General features: G+C 53.7%; 1 protein-coding gene across 2 annotated transcripts in view; it reads left to right on the top strand.

Annotated features, from left to right (window-relative positions):
* JDP2 (Jun dimerization protein 2) overlaps positions 1–18,868 on the top strand; it is a 37,789-nt gene extending 18,921 nt beyond the window's left edge. For both annotated transcript variants that reach the window (XM_054567241.1, XM_054567240.1), the window contains exons 3-4: positions 10,678–10,782; positions 17,831–18,868. In XM_054567241.1, the coding sequence (XP_054423216.1) occupies positions 10,678–10,782; positions 17,831–18,016 (291 nt within the window). In that variant the 3' untranslated portion in view covers positions 18,017–18,868. The remainder of the gene's footprint in view (positions 1–10,677; positions 10,783–17,830) is intronic.
* The last annotated feature ends 560 nt before the right edge of the window (positions 18,869–19,428 follow it).

Below are 19,428 nucleotides of genomic sequence, written 5' to 3'. Positions count from 1 at the left end.
ACATAAGACAGGAATCCTTTGGATCATGAGGCTGTCAGGAACCTGTAATCATCTCCCATAACCTCTGAGTTAAAAGTTTTGTATCAACCACAACTCACTGGATTATTCTCAGTGAAGGACTATAACAAATATATTATATGGCCATTATTTAATATGTTATCATTTCAGCCAAGAGCCTTCCACTGTTGAAACCAATCTGAAATCTATTGGTTTACATCGGCACCACTCAGAGTGGGGTCCGCAGACCAGCGGCACCAGCATCTGGGAGCTGGTTGGAAGTGCAGATTCTTGGGTCTCACCCTAAACTACTGAAGCAGATTCTAGTGGGTGACACCCAGAAGTTTGTGAGGTAGCAAGCCCTCCGGGGGGATGCTGACCCTGTCTGCCTTTAGATGACCTGACCGTACCAGCTCTGAGTGGCAATGACTGTCTCTGAGAGTGGCTACCAGTGTCCAAAACCACGTTTATTGCCAAACTGATCTCAAGCTTTTTGGAGGGACCCACACACCATCGAGGATTCATTAATGTGTGTGGCACCTGAATCTTTGTATGGCAAGGTGCTCTGAGTCAGCAAACACTGTAGCATTTCCAAACCAGTTATTTACAGGTCTTGAGATCCTCCCTGCTGCCAGCATTCACACCCTAAGGGACTTCCTAATTAATTAAGCTGCCGAGTTTATCAGTAGGCTGGCCTCTTTATTGCTTCTGAAGGGAGAATCTGACAAACTGTTCTGATGCCAAAGGCGCTGCCATTTGCTGTATCTGACCAGGAATTCTCAGTGGCTCTGGTCTAAGAACTGGGTTGGGGGAGCTTTCTACTCTGTGCCTCGCCACCCCACCCTTCACCTGCCTGGGTGCTCTGCAGCACCCTCCCCCATCTCTGAGCTTTATTTGCATCCATTTCATTACATATATCACTCACGGTGAAGTCATTCTTCCATCCTCCAAACCGGGTATCCCTGGCAGTGAATTTGTCTGGCCACGTCACCTGGGTGGGATTTTTATCAGTTCAGGACCTGCAAAGTAGAGGACACCGTTCTGCCGGGCAGTTTATCTATTATCTGTGTCTCGTGCCTGAAAGCAATTGGCTGAAATCTGTATGTTAGCTCCACAGCCTGCATACAGATTAAACGGAACTGCGTTGGTGGAGAATAATTAAGCCAAGGACCTTGCTTTTCACCTTCATGATGAAAGACAAATGACTTTCGAAGCTTTAATAGGATGGTGGAACTTGAAATATTCTTCTGCTTGGGCCAACTCGGGACTTTCAGAACGTCCCTGTTCAGAGCTATTCTTTGCAACAACTGCATTTTCATTTAATTATAGATAGTCATTTTGCAGGAACTCTTGTCTCTGTTTTTGGGGTTTTTCCCCTCAGTGTAATCAAGGCATGTCACACTGCTTGTTTGAGTTATTGTTAAAGACTCAGTTTCAAATGTATTAACTCTTTGGGAGAAAATGGATTTTTCCCTGAAGCCAGATACAGTCTGCTCTGCACTGGCTGTTGGGAAGTGGGGGGAGTCTCGTCAGGGCCTCTGTTGCTTCCTTTTTCTCATCTTTTGAAGCGATTGTCAATTGGACAAGAAAACTGATTGATTGCCTAGTGGGAAACAGAACCTCAACAAAACCCCAGGTATGAAATGGGCCTGAAATAGATGTATTTCAACAATAAAAGCTCTCATTCTCCAAATAGCTCTTCTGCAGCAAATGGATTTCCAGCGAATGATGGTCCCTTTTTCTCTTCAATGTCAGGTTCTCTGTGCGTGCGAAGGTGATTTTTCCCATGTCCCTTGGCCTCTGCTTCACTTGTGTAGTAACAGTGCTTCCTCTGTCCTTAGCAGGACCATCCGCAAGTGGGTGTCGCCCTGCCCAGCCGGCTTTTTCAGGCTTTGTTCCAAACACAATGCTGTCTGTTCTCAGCAGTTTAACCGAGCTGTTCTCCAGTGCTTTCTGAGAGAACGGCCTTTCCCTATTCTCTTCCTAAAAACCCACCCCAGGCCCAGCAGCCTATTGTTTTGTGGGTTCTCTCAACCCTAGAGAAGGTTTCTGCCGGGGGCGCGGGGGAGAGGTAGGGATTGGGAGGGCCAAGGTCAGTGCTTCATCCAGCTGAGGTGAGAGCACACAGGGAAGTCTTTTGGATGGACCCACGTGGGTTCTGCTGGCCAACAATGTTAGAGTCAGGCTTTCAGTTCATAAAGAAGGCGTTCCCTGCCTCTTTCCAGAAAGCAGCGTGTTCTGGTTGGTACTGTTGCTGTCTCACATAGGGGCCTGGGCAGACTCACTCCGTTTCTCTGAACTTGAGTTCCCTGGCCTGCGGGTGCAGCAGGGAATGCGGGTCTCTGGGTCTTCTTGGTTCTGGAACCTCAGGACAGAGCTTAGCTCACAGCCCTGCCACTCCCCAGCGTTTCCTGTGGATGCCGAGTGCAGTGAGCAATTGCTTATCCACCTGCTCCCCCAGCCAGGGGAGCTGAGTGAATCATCTTGGCAGGGGGAGCCCTTGCCGCTGCCAGCTCTTGTTCAGAGGCTTCACCTGGTGGTTGGCTGGGCTGGTTTGACGCTTTGAGTGAGCGTGGTGTCCAGTGTGTGGGTTTGTTTGTAGGTGAATATGTTTGATTATAACCTGGCCCCGGGGGCAGTTGGAGTAAAGAGGAAAGGGCACCAGACCAGGAGGCAGGAATCTTGGCTTTTGTCCAGGTCACTAGTTCTGTGGATCGGGCCTCCCTTTAGCAAACATTTATTGAGCGTTACTGATAGCCGCAGACTCGGCAAGGTTCAGGGCACACAAAAAGTAACAAGGCACAGACTTTGCCCTCATGGGAATCCCAGTCTAGTGGAGGAAGCAGGAATTGAGTCTAGAATACATCCCAGTCAGGGCCAGGATAAGCTCAGAGTTCTATGGGAGCCCAGAGCAAAAGGACACCCTCCCCAGCCTGGAGGGGATGCATATCAAGGAGGACTTCCTGCAGGTGGTGATGCTTGAGCTCAATGCGCAGGCTAAGCTCAAAGAATAAGCCCAGGGGACTGCAGGGGCAAAAGCATGAGCTAGGGAAGTATAGGGTATAAAGAGAGGCTTAGCATTGCAGAAACATGGAGTATAAGGTAGGGATAGACAGGAGGTAAGACCATAGCAGGTAGGCTCTGAAGTCATGAGGATCCTTGCTTGACACAGTAAGGAGCTTGGGCCTGAGGGTGATGACCACCCTCCCCTCTCTGCGCCCCCCCCACCCCCGCCACCTCCAGAGGCCAATAATGGGCTCATATTTGAATCTTAGAAAGATCTCGCTGATGCCTGGGATGGAGGAGGCCATCATGCAAGGCCAGGAGGTCTCCTAGGAGGTGTTCCAGGAGAGCGAGAAGGCCTGGCAGGTAGCTCTAGGGGTGGAGAGTGGGGAGCAGATCTGAGGAAGATTCGGGATGTAGAATTGGATGGCCTGTGTGTTCAGAATTGGAAATACAGAGAGGGATAGGTTCGGGGGGAGGCCCTGAGCTTCTAAACCCAGAGAACGGCATGGGGGAGAGTGGAGGTGAAGTCACCAGTGGAGGATACAGACTTTGAGGGGCCGAAGGGCATCCAGACTGAACGTCCAGCTGGCAGTTGGATGTTTCAGTCTGAAAATAAAATTTGGCTGGCCTTCGTGTGTAGGTGGCAGTTGAACCACGTGGAAACCATGGTCCATAGGGGGTGCGTGAGGAAAGCAGCAGGCCAAGGACTCTGCGAGACATCGGCCTATGAGGGATGGGAAGAGGATCCCAGGCAAGAGACAGAGAAGCAGGAGCATTCCAGAAAGAGGGAGTCAGGAGGAGCCAGGGTACCCAGGGGTTCTGACCAGCAGTGTCCTTCGGTTTTTGTCTTGAGGTCTCAGGTCCTGTCCTTAAGTGTGAACCTTGGCGCTATCCCTTTCCTTCCCTGGACCTGTTTCCTCATCTATAAACCTAGAGGCTGGCCTGGGTGCTTGCTGACAGCCCCTTTCTGGCTCCCCTCAGCCAAGCCCACACTACTCCTGAAGACTGGATAAAGACCCAGGGACGGCAGAGCTAGGAGGGGCTCTGGGAGATTTCTCTCCAGCCCACTGATGGGAGGAAGCCTGATGTGATGGAGGGGAATCCCTGTCTTTTCCCAGCTGGGAGACATAGGGCAGACACGTTACCTTGTCTCCTCACCTGTAAAATAAGGCCCCCGGTGTCCTCCTCACGTTGGAAGGTTACTGGGAAGTGGGAGCCATGGTGTTTGTGAGCGATGAGCCAGGACAGGAGAGATGAACCGACTGGGGTAGGGCCTCGGCATGGCGTCGAGGTGGCTGGGGCCGGTCTCTGATGACTGTCCCCGCTGGGGTTGCTTGCCAGGGGTCATAAATTAGCAGCCCACAGCCGGTGCAGCCCACAGGTGTGTTTTGTTTGGCTCACTCGGTGTTCTTTTCAAAATGGAATTCACTGCCAACATTGAAAATTGGGAGATTTTACTTAAAAATCCGCATTTCCAGCTAGTCTTGAAAACTTGGAAGATTCGGCCCCACGGAGCCTGCATTGCCCTGGGGCCAGTCGGGGTGCCCCTGTGGGGGCCGTGGCCCCATCTAGCGCTCCTCCTTCCCCAACGGTCATTTACTTGGCCCCTGGAGGTGACTAGAGTTTACAACTGTCGTCCGAGACTGACCATTTGTCTTGAATTTTCTCTGATGGCCCCGTCCGCTGTTCACAGAAACTGCCCAATATTTCGCGGCTAAGGTCCAGACCTTGGCCTGTGGAGGGGGAGGGCCTGGCTAGAAAAGATGAGAGAGAGGGGAGGGCAGAGTTTCCAGCAGCGAAGCCGCAGGGGACATGCTGGTCTGGAGGGCCTGGCCCCTGCGGGTGACAGCAAGTCAGCGAGGGCATCATCGGACAAGGGCCCTGGGGTTTCCTCATTCCTCCCTGCAGGGGTGAGGGGAGGGGAGGCAGGGGCTTCACGGGCACAGGCCGGCCGGCCCAGTGAAGTCTGGTCTCCGGCCTGCCCTACTTTTTTGTTGGTGGAGGGGTGCAGGGGGTGGGGAGGGAGCGCTCAGAGCAGCCTGTTTATATGGGGGAATGTCTGGTATGTTTGGTATTTGGGTGTTTACTTCCCAGGGTGCTCATGGGTCCCTGGTGTTGAAATGTCTCCTTCATGCGGCGGGGAGGGACCCTGTGGGCCTGGCCAGGACTGGATTTGGAGGCCACAGAGCTGTTACTCCAGGTCTGCTCTCTGACAGCCTGCGTGCCCCGGAGCACCCCCACCTGCTTCCCCTCGCTTGGGTCTCCTTTTGTGCCGGATTCCACCCGTGGGTGCTGAAGGCTGGGTGTACCCCAGGCAGCACCATCCCTGCCATCCTGCCTCAGCCGGGAAGGCAGGCAGGGAAGCTGGCCCTTACTGAGTCCTTTCTGTGTCCCAGGCTCTGGGCTGGGACTTAGTCGTTGTCACGAGCCTGAGCAGCAGGGCTCGGGGCCTTCCTCCGACAGGTGAGGGATGGAGGCTCAGAGAGGCCGAGTGACTTGCCCAGGAGCACACGGCCCGTCCATGGCAGAGCTGCTGGGGAATCCAGGCCTCTTCGACCCTAAAGCTCATGCCTCCAGCCCTGACACTGCACCTCACATGAGCCTGGTCCCTCTGCCCACGCTACCGTTCCAGTCCAAGAGGAGCCTCCCAGGCCTTCGCTGCTCTGGTCAGTGCTGGGGATTTGCTTCCTGCCCTGCCCCCCGCCCCCCCGTCCCTCCCCCATACACACTTTCTGCTCGTCACCTGCTTTATGGCGGTCTTCTCTATTGCTTCATCCCTGTGACAGTTTCTGTATTTTCAGTGCCTTGGGTTAAACAGCATCATTGGTTTTTCTCATCTTATCTGTGTGTGGGTCCCACAAGATACATTTCTGGAAAGGCTATGAAATGTCAGAATTCACAGTCACATCTGGGTAACTGTCGCCACCGTATGAAGCCATGTGGCCTGCAGACAGGGTCTGAGAAAGAGGGTCACTGGGAAGAGTGAGGCCCTTCCTTGAAACCTTGTATCTTTAATGCTACCCATTCAGTGTTAATTGTGCAGCAAGTAGTTTTTTATTTTAAAAGACCCAGATAGAGAAAAACAAAATGGTCTTTGCCCTTAGAATACAGTTCTCTCACCAGGATGGAGCTGAAAGGGTTGGGGGGACCCACACAGACCACCTGCCCTTCGAGGAGCAGCAGGCTGTCACTGGCCTTTCAGGTGGCCTCGATAGCCTATTGCCTTTCTGTAAAAGTGGGGGAGGGAAAGACTGTCCTGGATGGTTTGCCGAGGCGGTCTAAGCCCTGGACTCCTCATGCAGGTTGTTTGATTCCCGGTGAGGCGGCCTGCCTCCATGTGCTCCGGGGCCGAAAGGCTCCCGGCTGGCTGTGATTGTCCCCTGGGCCCCGGGGACCCCCTTCTCCGCCTCCATTTTTACCCGACATCATGTGATTTCACAAGGGTGGGACCCTGGTGTCCTGGGCATCTTTCAGTAACGAGCGGCAGAAACCTCACACTCTTTCCAGGCCAGAGGGGTTTTCAGCATAGAGGCAGAGGTATGCCTCGTCATGGACCCCCAGGCCAGGAAGCGTAGCCAGGCCTCTCCAGGGGTGGAATTGGGAGGTGGGATCAAGAGTTTCTTTCTCTGTGTGTGCTTTCTGTCTCTCCACTCTGTCTGTATGCTGGCCTCTGTCCATGTCTCCATGGTGTGTCTCTGGGGTCTGTCTCTCTTTTTCTCTCTTTCTCTTTGTTCTCCATGTTTCTGTTTCCGCTGTTGCAGCCTTCACCTTTCTCAGTCTGTAGCTTGTGAGGCAAGCAAGATACGCAGGGTGAGGTATTTAAGGAGGCACTCGCTCTCAGGTGCTGACTCTGCCCTTGCATGAGCCCCAGAGTGAGCCCCTCCTTAAATGTGTCTCCTTGGGTGCCTTGCTTGCCTCCCCCTGGTTCAGGCTCTGTTTTTCCCTCTGTTGCCCATTCCCTCTCTTTGCCTCTCTGACTCCCTCTTATAGCTGAATGTGAGTGTCTCTCTTGTCACACCGTCTCTGGTCTCTGCTCGCCTCCAGCAACCTGGTCTTTCTGCTGCCCTGGGCACATGGCTGAAGTTGGTTGCTCCCCAGTCCAGCAGTCCAGTTTTAAGTTTTCAGGAGGTAAATACATCCCAGGTCAGCCATTCACACTTTGTCCAATCGGCTGTGGCCGGGGGCTGGGGTCCCCAGCCCTGAGCAGGGGCTTGAGAATAATAAGCTCCCCGGGGCAGGACAGCTTGGCAGGAGGGCCCTCTTGGCATGGCTCCCCAAGTCCCTTCAATGTGAATATGGCCCAGGGGCACCCCTCTCTGCCAGAACACAGACAGCTTTGCCCTGGGCCTTGCTGGGAATCTGGGAAAGACAGAGCCAGCACTAAGCCTGACAACAGGAAAAGATATGTTCCCCTCCATCCCTAACCCCCGTCTCTTGGTTCTGTAAATGTATTGAGTGTCAAATTGCCTCCTCCTCAAACATCCTGGTTCTTCCAGCTGTATCTGCAGAAAAAAATGTCACCTCCCATTTTGGGATTCCATTTTTAGATGTCTGAGAACCGCCTCTGCTGTCTCTGGCCTGCTCGCGGGCCAGATGCTTTCACCCAGGGAACATCGGGGAGGCAGGACAGCAGCCTTGGCCCTGGGGATGAAAGACGGCTTGGAGGGGGCCTCGGAGGTCTCCAAACAGTCCCAGCTGGGGGCTGCATTTCACACCGGCCCAGGCGAAAGGAGCCCCAGTCAGGGATGGGGCAGGCTGCCACGCATGGCCCCGCCCCACATTTCTGGTGGGGCGTTAGCAGCCGATTGTTCCGTGTCCTTAGGGTGGTTCTTAAATCGCAGCAGGAACACTGTGGGGAGGTGCAGCACAGTGTCAATGGGGAAGGTGTGGCGATGCGGCTTTCTGGGCCATTTCTTGCCTTATTGGGAGACATCAGGGCGGGCGGGGGGGGGGGGGCACGGGCACGGGAAAGGCCGGGGATGGGGCTTGGAAGCTGGGGTGGCTGTGGGGCTGGAGGCTTTAGGCTTCAGGGCACAGCTGGGATCCTTTCAGCGCCTGCTGAAGACCCGTGCAGACCTGCCACAGCCATCAGGGGCCTGTACCCCGAATCTAGGCTCTGCCTTCATTTCATTGCTGTGCTTCTGAGTAGATGGGACCCCAGCCCCAAACTTTGCTGGCCTCCTGAGATAGAGAGAAGAGCCTATTCCCGTGGAGAAAGCTCCTTCTGAGCCCTGGGGGAAAGGCTATGCAAATACAAAAGTAGGCAATAAATCATTTTTATAATTATAGAACCCAAGCCTATGCCATCTTTCTCCAGAATCCTTTGTTCATTCATTCATCTGACTTACATTTGCTGGACTCCTACTAAGCGCCATGTTCTATGCCAGGTGCCGGCCGCGCTCAGGGCTCCAGCTGGGAAGACCGGTACTTAAGTCAGCAGAGACTAAGGGTGGGATGTGACAGAGCCTCTTACACTCAGGTGCTCACAGTGCTGCAACAGGAAAAGCACAGAAAAAGCGGTTAATTCTATCCTGAGGTCCAGAGAGCCTTCCTAGAGGAGGTGGCATTTGCTCTTGAGGGTTGAGTAAGAGTTCTCCAGGTGGGAAAGGAAGGTCCTCCTCAGGCGGGCCTGGCTGGCTTGGAAAAGGGTGGGATGTTAGGAACGGAGGGTGACGGCAGGAGGGGAGTGATGTGGCTGGGGGAGTGGAGGGAGCAGCCCTCTCTCTGGGCTTCAGCCAGGCCCGACTGAGCTCTGAAACTTCCCGCGTTGAGCCTCTTTGCATCAGCTGCTAGAGCAGCTCCCGAGTACCCCGGACTTTGGGTCGGATGAGGCCCTGCACGGGGGTGGGGTAGGAAGCTGGGCCTCATCCTACCTAAAAGGAAGCTTGTTAGGACAGGGGTTGTGTCTCCTAAGAAACAGCAGCTCTGCCAGAACCCGGGGCGCTCCGGGTTGCACACATCACCTTAGCAGTTTGTGGGCAAACCCTCTTGGCCGAGGGGAGATTGCACGGCCTGCCACTTCCTCCAGTTCCTTCCCTCTGCCTGTCGTCACGGTTACCTCTGCTTTGTTGGGGGTGAGGTTGAGGTTGGGCGGAATCGATTTTGTCCAGGTTTCTATTTTCCCCGATGCGGGTCAGCCAGCGGAGCTGTCACTTCTGGTTCTGTTTCAAAGGAGGCCGGGGGCTGGGAGGTGCTTGGGTGCGGCTGTGTTGACGAGGCACCTCTCCAGCCGGCCTCCCAGGCGGGGTGGGAGTGGGTCAGGGAGAGGTTCAGAGGTGGTGGAGAAGGAGGACGGGCTGCGCGGCCAGGGCCGTGACAGTGGCCGTGGGTGCTGGTCTCTGGCCCAGGCCCTGGGTCCTGACCTTCTAGAGCATTCTGGGAGCGCGTGGAGAGAGGCTGTTTACTTTCCTGGCCCAAAGCCGTGTCGGCAGAGACCTTGTTCCAGGCGTCAGGCTGCCAGAATCACCCCCCTGGCTCCAGAAGTGAGAGAGTTGGCAAGCCCAGGGCAGTCCATGACTTCTAGTGGCCTCTCACTCTAGCCTGTCCCCAGCCCAGCTGGTCGTGTGTGTCCTCCAGAGTCTCCTGTAGGTAGTGGACCATGAGAGGCATCACATCAAAATGATCCTGATGGGCTGGGGCTGGTGGGCCACTGGTCAAGAGCAGGAAGGTTGAAGTCACAGAAGTCCGAGTTGGAATGCTGACTCCGCCATTTCCTAGATAAATGGCCTCGGATGTATTGAACTGTTGAGCCTCGGTATCACCGTCTATCAAATGGAACAATTGTACCTTCCTCATCAAACTTTGACTGCAAGGGTACATGACCCGTGTTTAAAGCATTTAGCAAAGTAGACAACAGAGAGCAGCTCTTGCTATTGTTGGCAATGAAACAATAACAACGGCCATTCTGATTGACAGCCAGGGTTGGTGGGCAGCGAGTTTCCTCCTTCCCGTGTCGTGGGCCCGCTGTCATATGTGGCACGTTTCCTACTGTGCCCTGGGGAGAAGTAAGCCCAGAGGCTCAGGAAGCCCCCCTGCCTGTGTCCTGAGCAGGGCACTGGCGGGAGCCTCTGAGGCCCTAGGATGCAGGTGGGTGTCCTGGGAACATGCAGGGAAGGGGACCAAAGGCGGCGAGGAGGCCGGGAGACTGTTTAGTAGACAAGAAGGTGGATTCAAGCATTTGGAAGGACTGAGAGGGAGGAAGAAGATACCTCAGGGAGGTGATGGAGGGTGGGAGCAGAATGCAAAAGCTGTGCCCACACCCAGGCAGCTTTAAAGGAAGTGCCTGAGAACTGCTGGCCTGGAAAATAGTGCCCAGAGGGCTCGGGCAGGGCAGGAGAACAGACCGTCACCATTGGGTGCCACCTCTGTCTGAGTAGACCCCCAGGTTTGGGCCTCCTGAACTCAGTCCAAACCCAGGCAGCCCTGCCTTCCCGGGGCCCTGACCCCGCCCTGCCGCCCCCAGGGGTGTCCACCTGCAGAGGGTCCTTGGGCTGGATGGGAAGTATCTCTGTGTCATCGGCTGAGAGGCCAGCGAGCTGGCAGACAGCGACAGCTTCCTCACTGCTGACATGCGGGTCGGCAGGGGCATTGTCCATCTGCCTGTCTGTACGTCAGGAGGGAAGCTCTCCTCCGGGCCCACCTCAGTGTCTAACCAGTGGCTCTCTGCCCTCACAGCTAGATGAGGAAGAAGAGCGGAGGAAAAGGCGCCGGGAAAAGAACAAAGTTGCGGCAGCCCGTTGCCGGAACAAGAAGAAGGAGCGGACAGAGTTTCTGCAGCGGGTGAGCAGGGCAGCTGGCCAGGGCGGGGAGTGGGCTTGCACATGTGTGGGCTAAAAGATGCCATCAAAGCTGTGGGGTCAGTGTGCACCTGGGCATCTATCCCAGCAGCCTCGGCCCCTCTGCTCTTCCCTGCTCCTCTCTAATGCCCAATCCTGAGCCAAGACAGCCAAGGGCAGCCTGCGGCCGCTCTGGCCCACCTGGATTACTGGAGGAGACCTGTGGGAGGAGCCGAGTTCCCTCCCCTGAGGTTAGACCCTTGGTGCTGATGGACCCAGAGATCTCAGGGCTGATGCTACCTATTTTGGTACCCTGGTGGCTGCCAAAGTTGTCTAGGGTGGGTGTTGATGAAGTAGGTGATACCGCCCTGCATGTGGGCAGTGGACACAGCACCTGGACAGAGAACAGTGCCTCCCTTAGCTGCGGGAGGCTCCAGCTCTGCCTGGCAGCGGGCTGGTCTCTTTGCTCCTGCCCCCGGGGTCCAGAGGTCAGCTCTGATGCAAAGGCCAGTGGAGGGTTGCCTTTCTTCGTGGCTCTCAGAGCAGGTCCCCTGCCCTTTCATTTGGAATATGCCAAGCAGGTGTCTATTCTTTCTCTGCTGAGTCCCATCTCTTAGGCCTTCGCTGATTCTCAAACATGGTAGATGGCAATGAAGGAACTTGACCAGAAAGCTAATTAATCCAGGCCAGTAGCCTCCAGCCTCCCCACCCCCAATCCCTTCTTCATTTCTAAATAATAATAGTTACAATATATGATAATAAGATCATGAGCCAGGCTCTGTCCTACAGTATGCAGCAATTAACAATGGTTCCTAACATTTGTAAAGTCGGGCACTGTGCTGCGTGTCTCTGGCCTCACTTTTTTGGCATAATAACTATACAAGGTACATGTTTTCGCAGTCCTCCTTCTACACTTGGGGGAACCGAGGCATGGCAAGGTTAAATAACTTGCCCAGGACCCTCAGCAACTCAGTGGTAGAACTGAGATTCCAGCCTGAGGTTAACTGCAAAGCATTTATTCCTAACACTCTTCTCTACTGACTCTAATTCATGCATTCATTTTTCTATTTATTCTTTTACTCATTCATCGATTTGTTGACAAGTATTTTTAAGCCTGTACCAGGTGCCCAGCACTGTGTTAGGTACACTAGGGGGCGCACAGGTAGGAGCAGACGTGGTTCCTCCTATGGCAGCTGGAGAGACGAAGCCGGGTTGGTCTTGGTTTTCTCTGACACTGGGGAGTCTCTGGGTCTCTTCTCAGGCTTGCGACAGGCAGAGAGCAAACCTGAGGTCCCTGTGTAATCAGCACGGGACTGTATGGACACGTCTCGGCTGAGAGCACCTGGGCCAGGTTAGGCTCCTAGATCTCAGAGCCCCTTGGAAGAGATGGTGGACCAACATTGGACTGGATGTCTCCGAGCAGTTTCTAAGACACTGGCCTCACATGGACCGTTAAGATGGATGGAGTGTCACATACTCATTTCCAGTCCTGGGTATCTGCAGAGCTGGCCATGCACAGCAGAGAACAGAGAAGTCTCACATCCAATCCCTGCCTTCAGGGGCTGGTCAGCCAGTGAGCAGACACGATGTGCCAAGCGAATGTAAACTAATAGCACACTAGTGCAGGAAACAGGCAGTGCCTGCCCTGGCTGGTGTGGCTCAGTGGATTGAGCACTGGCCTGAGAACCAAAAGGTCGACAGTTCAATTTCCAGTCAGGGCACATGCCTGGGTTTTGGGCCAGGTCCCTGGTTGGGGGTGTGCAAGAGGCAACCAATCAGTGTTTCTCTCACACATCAAGGTTTTTCTCCCTCTCTTTCTCTTTCCCTTCCTCCCTTCCCCTCTCTAAGTAAATAAAATCTTTATAAAAAAACAGTCAGTGCCAAATGAATGTTGCTAGCTACTCTTCACATCTCAGGGACACTTGCTGAGCACCTACTGTGTGCCAGGCATCACACGTGTCTCATTTAGTCTTAAAATGTTCCAGGGTGATATTGACTATCCCCATCTTAGACATGGATATGTAGCTCAGAGGTCAAGTTATTTGGCCAAGTTCACACTGCTAGCAGGGGGCAGGGCTAGGATTCATTTATTTATTTGTTGATGCATCTGTCCATCCAATACGTGTGGAGTGAGCGCCCGCTGCACAGAGCACAAGCAAGCGGTGTGTGCGGGGGGTCGGCAGGCGGGAAAAGAGGAATAGGAACATGTGCTGAGCCTTATGTTGGGCAAGCCCAGCGAGCTGTGAGAACATCCAGAGGGGCCCTGTCCAAGCCTAGGCTGAGGAAAGACTGCTTATTGAGACATAGAAGGGGAGTAGGAGCTGGCTGAGGTGAAGGGCGGGAATGGAGGGGGTTACCAGGAGGAGCACGAGCAGAGGCCAGAGGCAGGAGGTGTTTAAGAATGTGTTTAAGGAATTGGAGGGTGGCTGGAGTTTAGAGCACAGGCCGGAGAAAGGGGAGGCTGAGGCCCCAGAGCCCTAGTCTGCCAGGTGACCTGCTGGGCTGCCAGGGGCACTGCCAGGGTGTGCCTGTCGCCCTGGCCTGCCTATGAATACCACCCTCTCCCACTCTCACGACTGTCCCCATTAGGATGAGGACTTGTATGGCAGTGGGGAGGGTTTTAGAAGGAGAGAGAGACACGCCTTAGAAAGATCCCTCTGCTGTAGCCCGGGCACGGATTGGGGCAGCTGAGAACAAGGTGGGAAGGTCCCTTATGTGGCTACGGTGTTGTTGTGGTGAGAGAAGGCGGCAGCTGTAAGCGTGACAAGCATAGCCTCTGGGTCTAGGAGGGAGGTTTGCACAAGTCCGAGTGGGCCGGAGCCCAGCCCTTCCCTTTTGCCCGATGCCCCATCTCCCCCGCCCCCATCTGGCCCTGGAAGCCGAGGATGGGTGTGAGGTTTAGGCAGGAATGCAGATGGCTGTGTTGACAGTCAGTGTCCAGAGACTTGGGGACGTCTCTTGGAATTTACTGTTAGCAGGTATAGTATTCACAAGGCCCAGAGGTGCAAAGAAAGGGATGTATGTGTACATACATACACACTTGCATACACATATGTATGTAAACAATCATTTTCGCACCCTTGACCCCTGGATACCTCGATCCCCCCGGGAGAGTCCTGCACCCCACAGAGCCTTCTCTCTTGGGCCAGCCGGGGCTCTGAAGGAGGCAGGAGGCAGGCCGTTGGGTGGGCCAGGTTCTCGCCTGCAGGCCCCAGAGGGGAGCTCCGCGCCTCCGCTGTCTGCAGCAGGGCCCCGAGGCTTCCCGCTCCTGGGAGGCCAGCCTCTGGGGCTGCTTTGCTAACACAGGTTCTCTGCATACTGGTAGCAGGGACACCGTCTCCTGCGCCCCTGGCGCCCTGGGCTCTTCAGAGCCACTCTCTCCTTGGTGGTCACGTTGGCCTAGAAGGAGGCAGGGCAGCCCCATTCCACTGAGGACGCTGAGACTCAGAGGCCTTTGCTCCAGGTCACACAGTGGGTGGGTCAGGTCTAGAACCCAGCGCTTCCTCTCCGGCTTGGAGCTCTATTCAGACTGCCCAGGCTCAGGGAAATTGGGAATGTTGTTCACAGCCACATAACTAGCACATGGCAGTCAGGACTTTAATTCAGGTCTTCTGAGTTCAGAAGGTTGCCCCAGGCTTCTTCCCATCCCTCAGGGTGACTTTAATAAAAAGTAGAGTCAGAGAATCTTAATGCTTAAAGTCCCCTGGGCCAGTCGTTATATTTTTCTGGGAGGAAACTGAGGCCCAGAGAAGGGGAGTGACTTGGTCAAGGTCACACAGACAGGACAGGAAAAGCCAGGATGCCCAGCCCCTCACCTTGTACTTTGTCTGTTGCCTTTGCTGGTCGCAGTGGAGGAGATTGAAACTTCACATTCTAATTGTATTCTAAAACAAAAATGATCTCATTTTCTCTAGGGCAATAAAGATCTACCAGGGGCAAAATGATAAACAAAAATGCAAGCCATTGTTCACTTCATAATTAACATGTGAAGATGCTAGCCCATGTTCCTAATTAATTAGGAAAACAGATCAGGTAATTGCTGTTTTAAAGCCATGAACCACTTCTACAATCATGGCTAAAAGATTCTTCTGAACTCAACCTGTTAGCGCCAACCCATAAAACAAGAAAATAAAACCAAAAAGCAGTTAGTGACATTCCGAATGGCCAGATGGTATCCCACCATATACCCTAATAGTTCAAAGCTAACGGAATGCAGTGGCATTCCTGTGATAAATGCATGCGTGAAGCAAGGTGCCACACACCTGCTTCGTCTTGTGTGTGACACAGATCCTCAGTATAAGGTTGGGTGGGCGTGACGTCATTTCAGGGAGGAGCATCTGTGTGTAGTACTGGATACTGCTCCTCACGTGTCCATGTTTGCCTTCCACTCACCGCTCTGCAACCGAATCCCTTCTTTGACCTTCCCTACCGCTCTCCAGAACAGCTCCCCTCCCCAAGGCTCACAGCGGGCTCTGTCCCTGGCTGTCATTCTTCAAACCCAGGCAGTCACCAAGACCTGCCAAGCTTTCTTCGTCCTTGTCTTCTCCCTCTTTCTTCATATTCTCTTGCTCATAGCTTAAAGTAAAAATTCCTCCAGCCTCCCTGAGCCTTTGCTTTGCTTGTAAGTTCACAATCATCTTTTTATAGGCGAGATAATCAAGGCTCAGAGAAGTTAAGAAACTTGCTCTAGACTCTGATTTCAAACCCCAAAGCTTTTTTCAGTCTGGTTCTGCATACACCCTGCCAGCTTTCTACCCTACTACATCCTAAGCTGACGTATGGTCGCAAGGGAGGATTTGACAGCCCAAACGCACTGTAAGCTTTTCCGTGTGTGTGTGTGTGTGTGTGTGTGTGTGTGTGTGTGTGTCTTTGCTCTCTCAGGGCTCCCTTCCTGAAATCCCTCACCCCCACCGACCTTCCCTACTCAACCAGAGAGTCAACTGATTTTTCAAATCCAAGGTCAGACGTGGCCGCTGAGCCCCTCTGAAGGTCTTCCAGACTTTGCCTGGCTGACAGGCACACACTAAGCTCTGCCCTGCTGTGGGAATTCTTCTCCTTGGAGTGGAAGCCATACGAGAGCCACGTTGGGGACTCACGGGTCTCTGGATTTCTCTGGCACATTCATCGTACACATCGGGTCCTCAGCAGACACTCATGGGTGGGTGAGGCAGAGGCTCAGGATTCAAGGTTGGAGCCTGGGCTGGGGAGGGCCAGGGGGTCACAAGGTTTGTGAGAACTCCCCAAGGTCGCTAGATCGTCAGACTCAGTGAGCCAGTGGCTAAGGTTAGCACTTGAGTGCCCTAGACAGACAGGTCACAGACTCGGGGGTTTCACGTGGGGTCCCTCTTCGCCCTCGGGGCTGGACTTCTCTCAGAATTCCGAGAACAGTGGACCACGCCAGCCTTCCCGTTGCGCTTCATCCTGTTGAACTAAAAACCACCATAGCTAGTTTTCAATATTTTCCCCCTGAGCATTTTTTTCCCCTTTTTTTGAGACTGTTCTCCCTCAGCATGTAGTCACAAAGACTGTACATCTCAGCAGTTCTGAGGTCCCCAGGCACTGACGCTGCCCCTTCAGAGACTAGCGTAAGGAACAATTTAGTCAGACCTGCTGGTGTGTGGAAGGCAGCAGCCTAGGGCGTGTGGGGTCCCCTGAGGTGCAGGGGCAAGATCATAGGTCCGAACCAGGGCCACTCAGCCTGTTGTCACACACACAGTTGCAACCGCAGCTTGTTCTTAGTCTAATACAGCTTGCTCAACCTCAGCACTGGTTACATTTCAGACAAGATAGTTCTTTTTGTGGGGCCACCCTGAGCATTGCAGAATATTTAGGAGCATCCTTGGCTTCTAGCCACAAGACGCCAGTAGCAACCCCCTCACCAGCTGTAACAACCAAAAACAGTATCAAATGTCTTCTGGGAGGCAAAATTGTTCCTGGTAGAGAACTGCCGGTCTAAAACTTTGCTGGTTAGTGGATAAATTCCAACTCTCAAGCTGGTTATAAGTTTTGCCCCGGCCAGGTGGCTCATTTGATGCATTGTCCCATGCACCAAAAAGTTGCAGGTTCGATCCACAGTCAGGGCTTATGGGGGAGGCAACTGATCGATGTTTCTCTCTCACATGGATGTTTTTCTCACTCTCTCCCCCTTCCTCTCTAAAATCAATTCAGTCATATCCTTGGGTGAGGATTGAAAAACAAACTCGTAAGTTTTTAGACACAGTCCAAGAAAAATCATTCAGGAGATTTTCTACTTCATTGTTGTGACCTCCAAGCCTTTAATCGGCACCCCATCACTATCCACACAATAAATTAACCCCCTCCCCGAAGTCAGACCAACATTCTTTCCTTTCCCTGAGGCCATGCCAACTGAGCAGGAAGTTCGTTGGCAATCTCTCCTGAGGTCCATTTGAGTCCTCATTTTGGATCCAGGAAGATGACGGTTATTGCCTCCCAATGGGCAAAGCTAGATAGAGGCGGTTTACACAATTACAGGCTAATAACCAAGAAGCACATGTTTTAAAAGGAACTATATGACCACACAGGGCTTGTTCATCCCAGAAGCCAAGATTTCTGCAACACGCATTTGTCACTCAAGCACTTTGCCCTTTCACTGCCACCCAAGGGCCACCTTTAGCCCCTCTGTGGACCCATCGCAAACGTGTCCAGTGCTCTAGAGAGAGCGCTGGGCCCCCAGTCCTCTCCCGCCTTTAGTTTCTTATGCAAAGGCCATGACGCAGGAGAGGCCTGGCATAGTTGAGCAATGGCAAGGAAGCCACTGAGTTTGGAGAAGACTGAGTGAGGGAAGAGGTGGGACATTAGCCAGGCTGGCGCCAGATAAACTTGGGTTCGTGCCACAGGTGACACGGGCCAGTGTCACAGGCATGATGGACACTAGAAAGGCAGTTACCCCAGGGGCTCCAGAGTAGGTCCTGCGCTTCCTCCAGTGGGAACCTGGCAGACAGAAAACAGGGAGATGCCAGCCTTGTGCCTACCCAAAGGCAGAGCCCGTCCCCAGTGGAAACTTAAAGCCATGTCTCTGTGTTTGCGCACAGGAATCTGAGCGGCTGGAACTCATGAACGCGGAGCTGAAAACCCAGATCGAGGAGCTGAAGCAGGAGCGGCAGCAGCTCATCCTGATGCTGAACCGGCATCGCCCCACCTGCATCGTCCGGACCGACAGCGTTAAGACCCCCGACTCAGAAGGCAACCCGCTGCTGGAGCAGCTGGAGAAGAAGTGACCATGGGCTGGGAGGAGGAGGAGGAAGAGGAGGAGATGGGGAGAGGGAGGAGGAGGAGGGTCCCAGAGGGCTCTTCCTTGCTGCATGAAAAACTTTTGGATGAGGCTCAGCACAGCCAGCATCGGCCGGGCTTTTTTGTGAAACTCCGATCAGCCACTCCAGGAGAGGAACAGGCTGATGAAACCCAGGACCAAGCGCTGAGACCAAAGTAGCCCTGAGGGTGGGGCTGTCCTGCCTGGGGCCAGGCTGGAAGGAGGCAGGACAGAGGCTCTGGGCCGGAGAGACGCCCAACCGGGCAGCTTGTGTGCACTTCTCTGGCCCGTCCTCCTGGGCACCCACCCAAGGGACCTCCGAGCAGCCAGGAAAAACCATGCGTTGCAACCAGGATGCGCGGCTGAGGATGGAACTCAAGAGTGGAACTGCAATCTGCCTGCCCCCAGCCCTGACCCTGACCCTGACCCTGACCCCGATGCAAAGCTGGAGAGGGGCACAGTGCCAGGCCCTGCTGCACCCGCCCGCCGCGGCCCAGCGCGGTCCTGCCGGAGCGGCAGCCGGGGCGCACCCTCGCCGGCCCTGCTGGAGTTGCTGTGGGCACGAGGCGCGGGCGCCCTTCCAAAGCACATACTCACTGAATGTTTACAGACTGGCTGTCCTGGCAGGGCTTTCAACTGCACATGTTTTTTTATACTTTCTTTTTTTTTTTTTAATATTTTTTACAAAAAAAAGATTTTATACAAGCAATATATATATGGATTTCTATAATCACTCGATGTGATACAGTATAAATATGCTATGGTTTGTTTGTTACGAACAGATATTCAGCAGTTATGGCCGTTGTTTGTAACTCCTAAGTACTGTAGTCTCTGGGTGTTGGGGGGGGCCGGGGCGGGGGCGGGGTGCATTTCCATCCTGGTAAACCCTTCATAGTACTCAGTCCTGTATCGCTCAGTAAACATTATTCTTACTTACCCAGCTGCCTCTTGTGGTGTCTGCCTAGGAAGTGGGGTGCCGGGCATGCTCAGTGGGCCTCCCGATGTGCAGTGTATTAGGATGTTTGGAACATTGGCTGTAGGCCCTTGGTTCTCACAGCAGCCCTCCCAGGTAAGTGTTCATGTGCCCGTTTTACAGATGAGGAAGTTGAGGCCCAGAGACATTAAAGAAAGTTGCAGTACTTACTTCGTTTATTTGTTCCACAACCGTTAACTGAGTGCTACCACGTGTGGCTAGGAGTGGTCATTAGATAATAAAACAAACCTAGGCCCTGCATCATGGAGCTTCCGGTCATGAGCTAAATCCTGTGCTTGCTCCATACATGACCTCAGTTCATCTTCACAACAGCTGTGCCAGGGAGCAGCAATTGCCCCCGATTCACAGATGATGAGTTAGAGGCCCTGGGAGATAAACTTGAAGCC

The sequence above is a fragment of the Pteronotus mesoamericanus genome, unplaced genomic scaffold (assembly GCF_021234165.1).
Source record: "Pteronotus mesoamericanus isolate MK-2021 breed Mesoamerican mustached bat unplaced genomic scaffold, CSHL_Meso_final contig_182, whole genome shotgun sequence".
Taxonomy (NCBI): Eukaryota; Metazoa; Chordata; class Mammalia; order Chiroptera; family Mormoopidae; genus Pteronotus; species Pteronotus mesoamericanus.
This window is presented reverse-complemented; position numbering and strand designations above follow the sequence as displayed.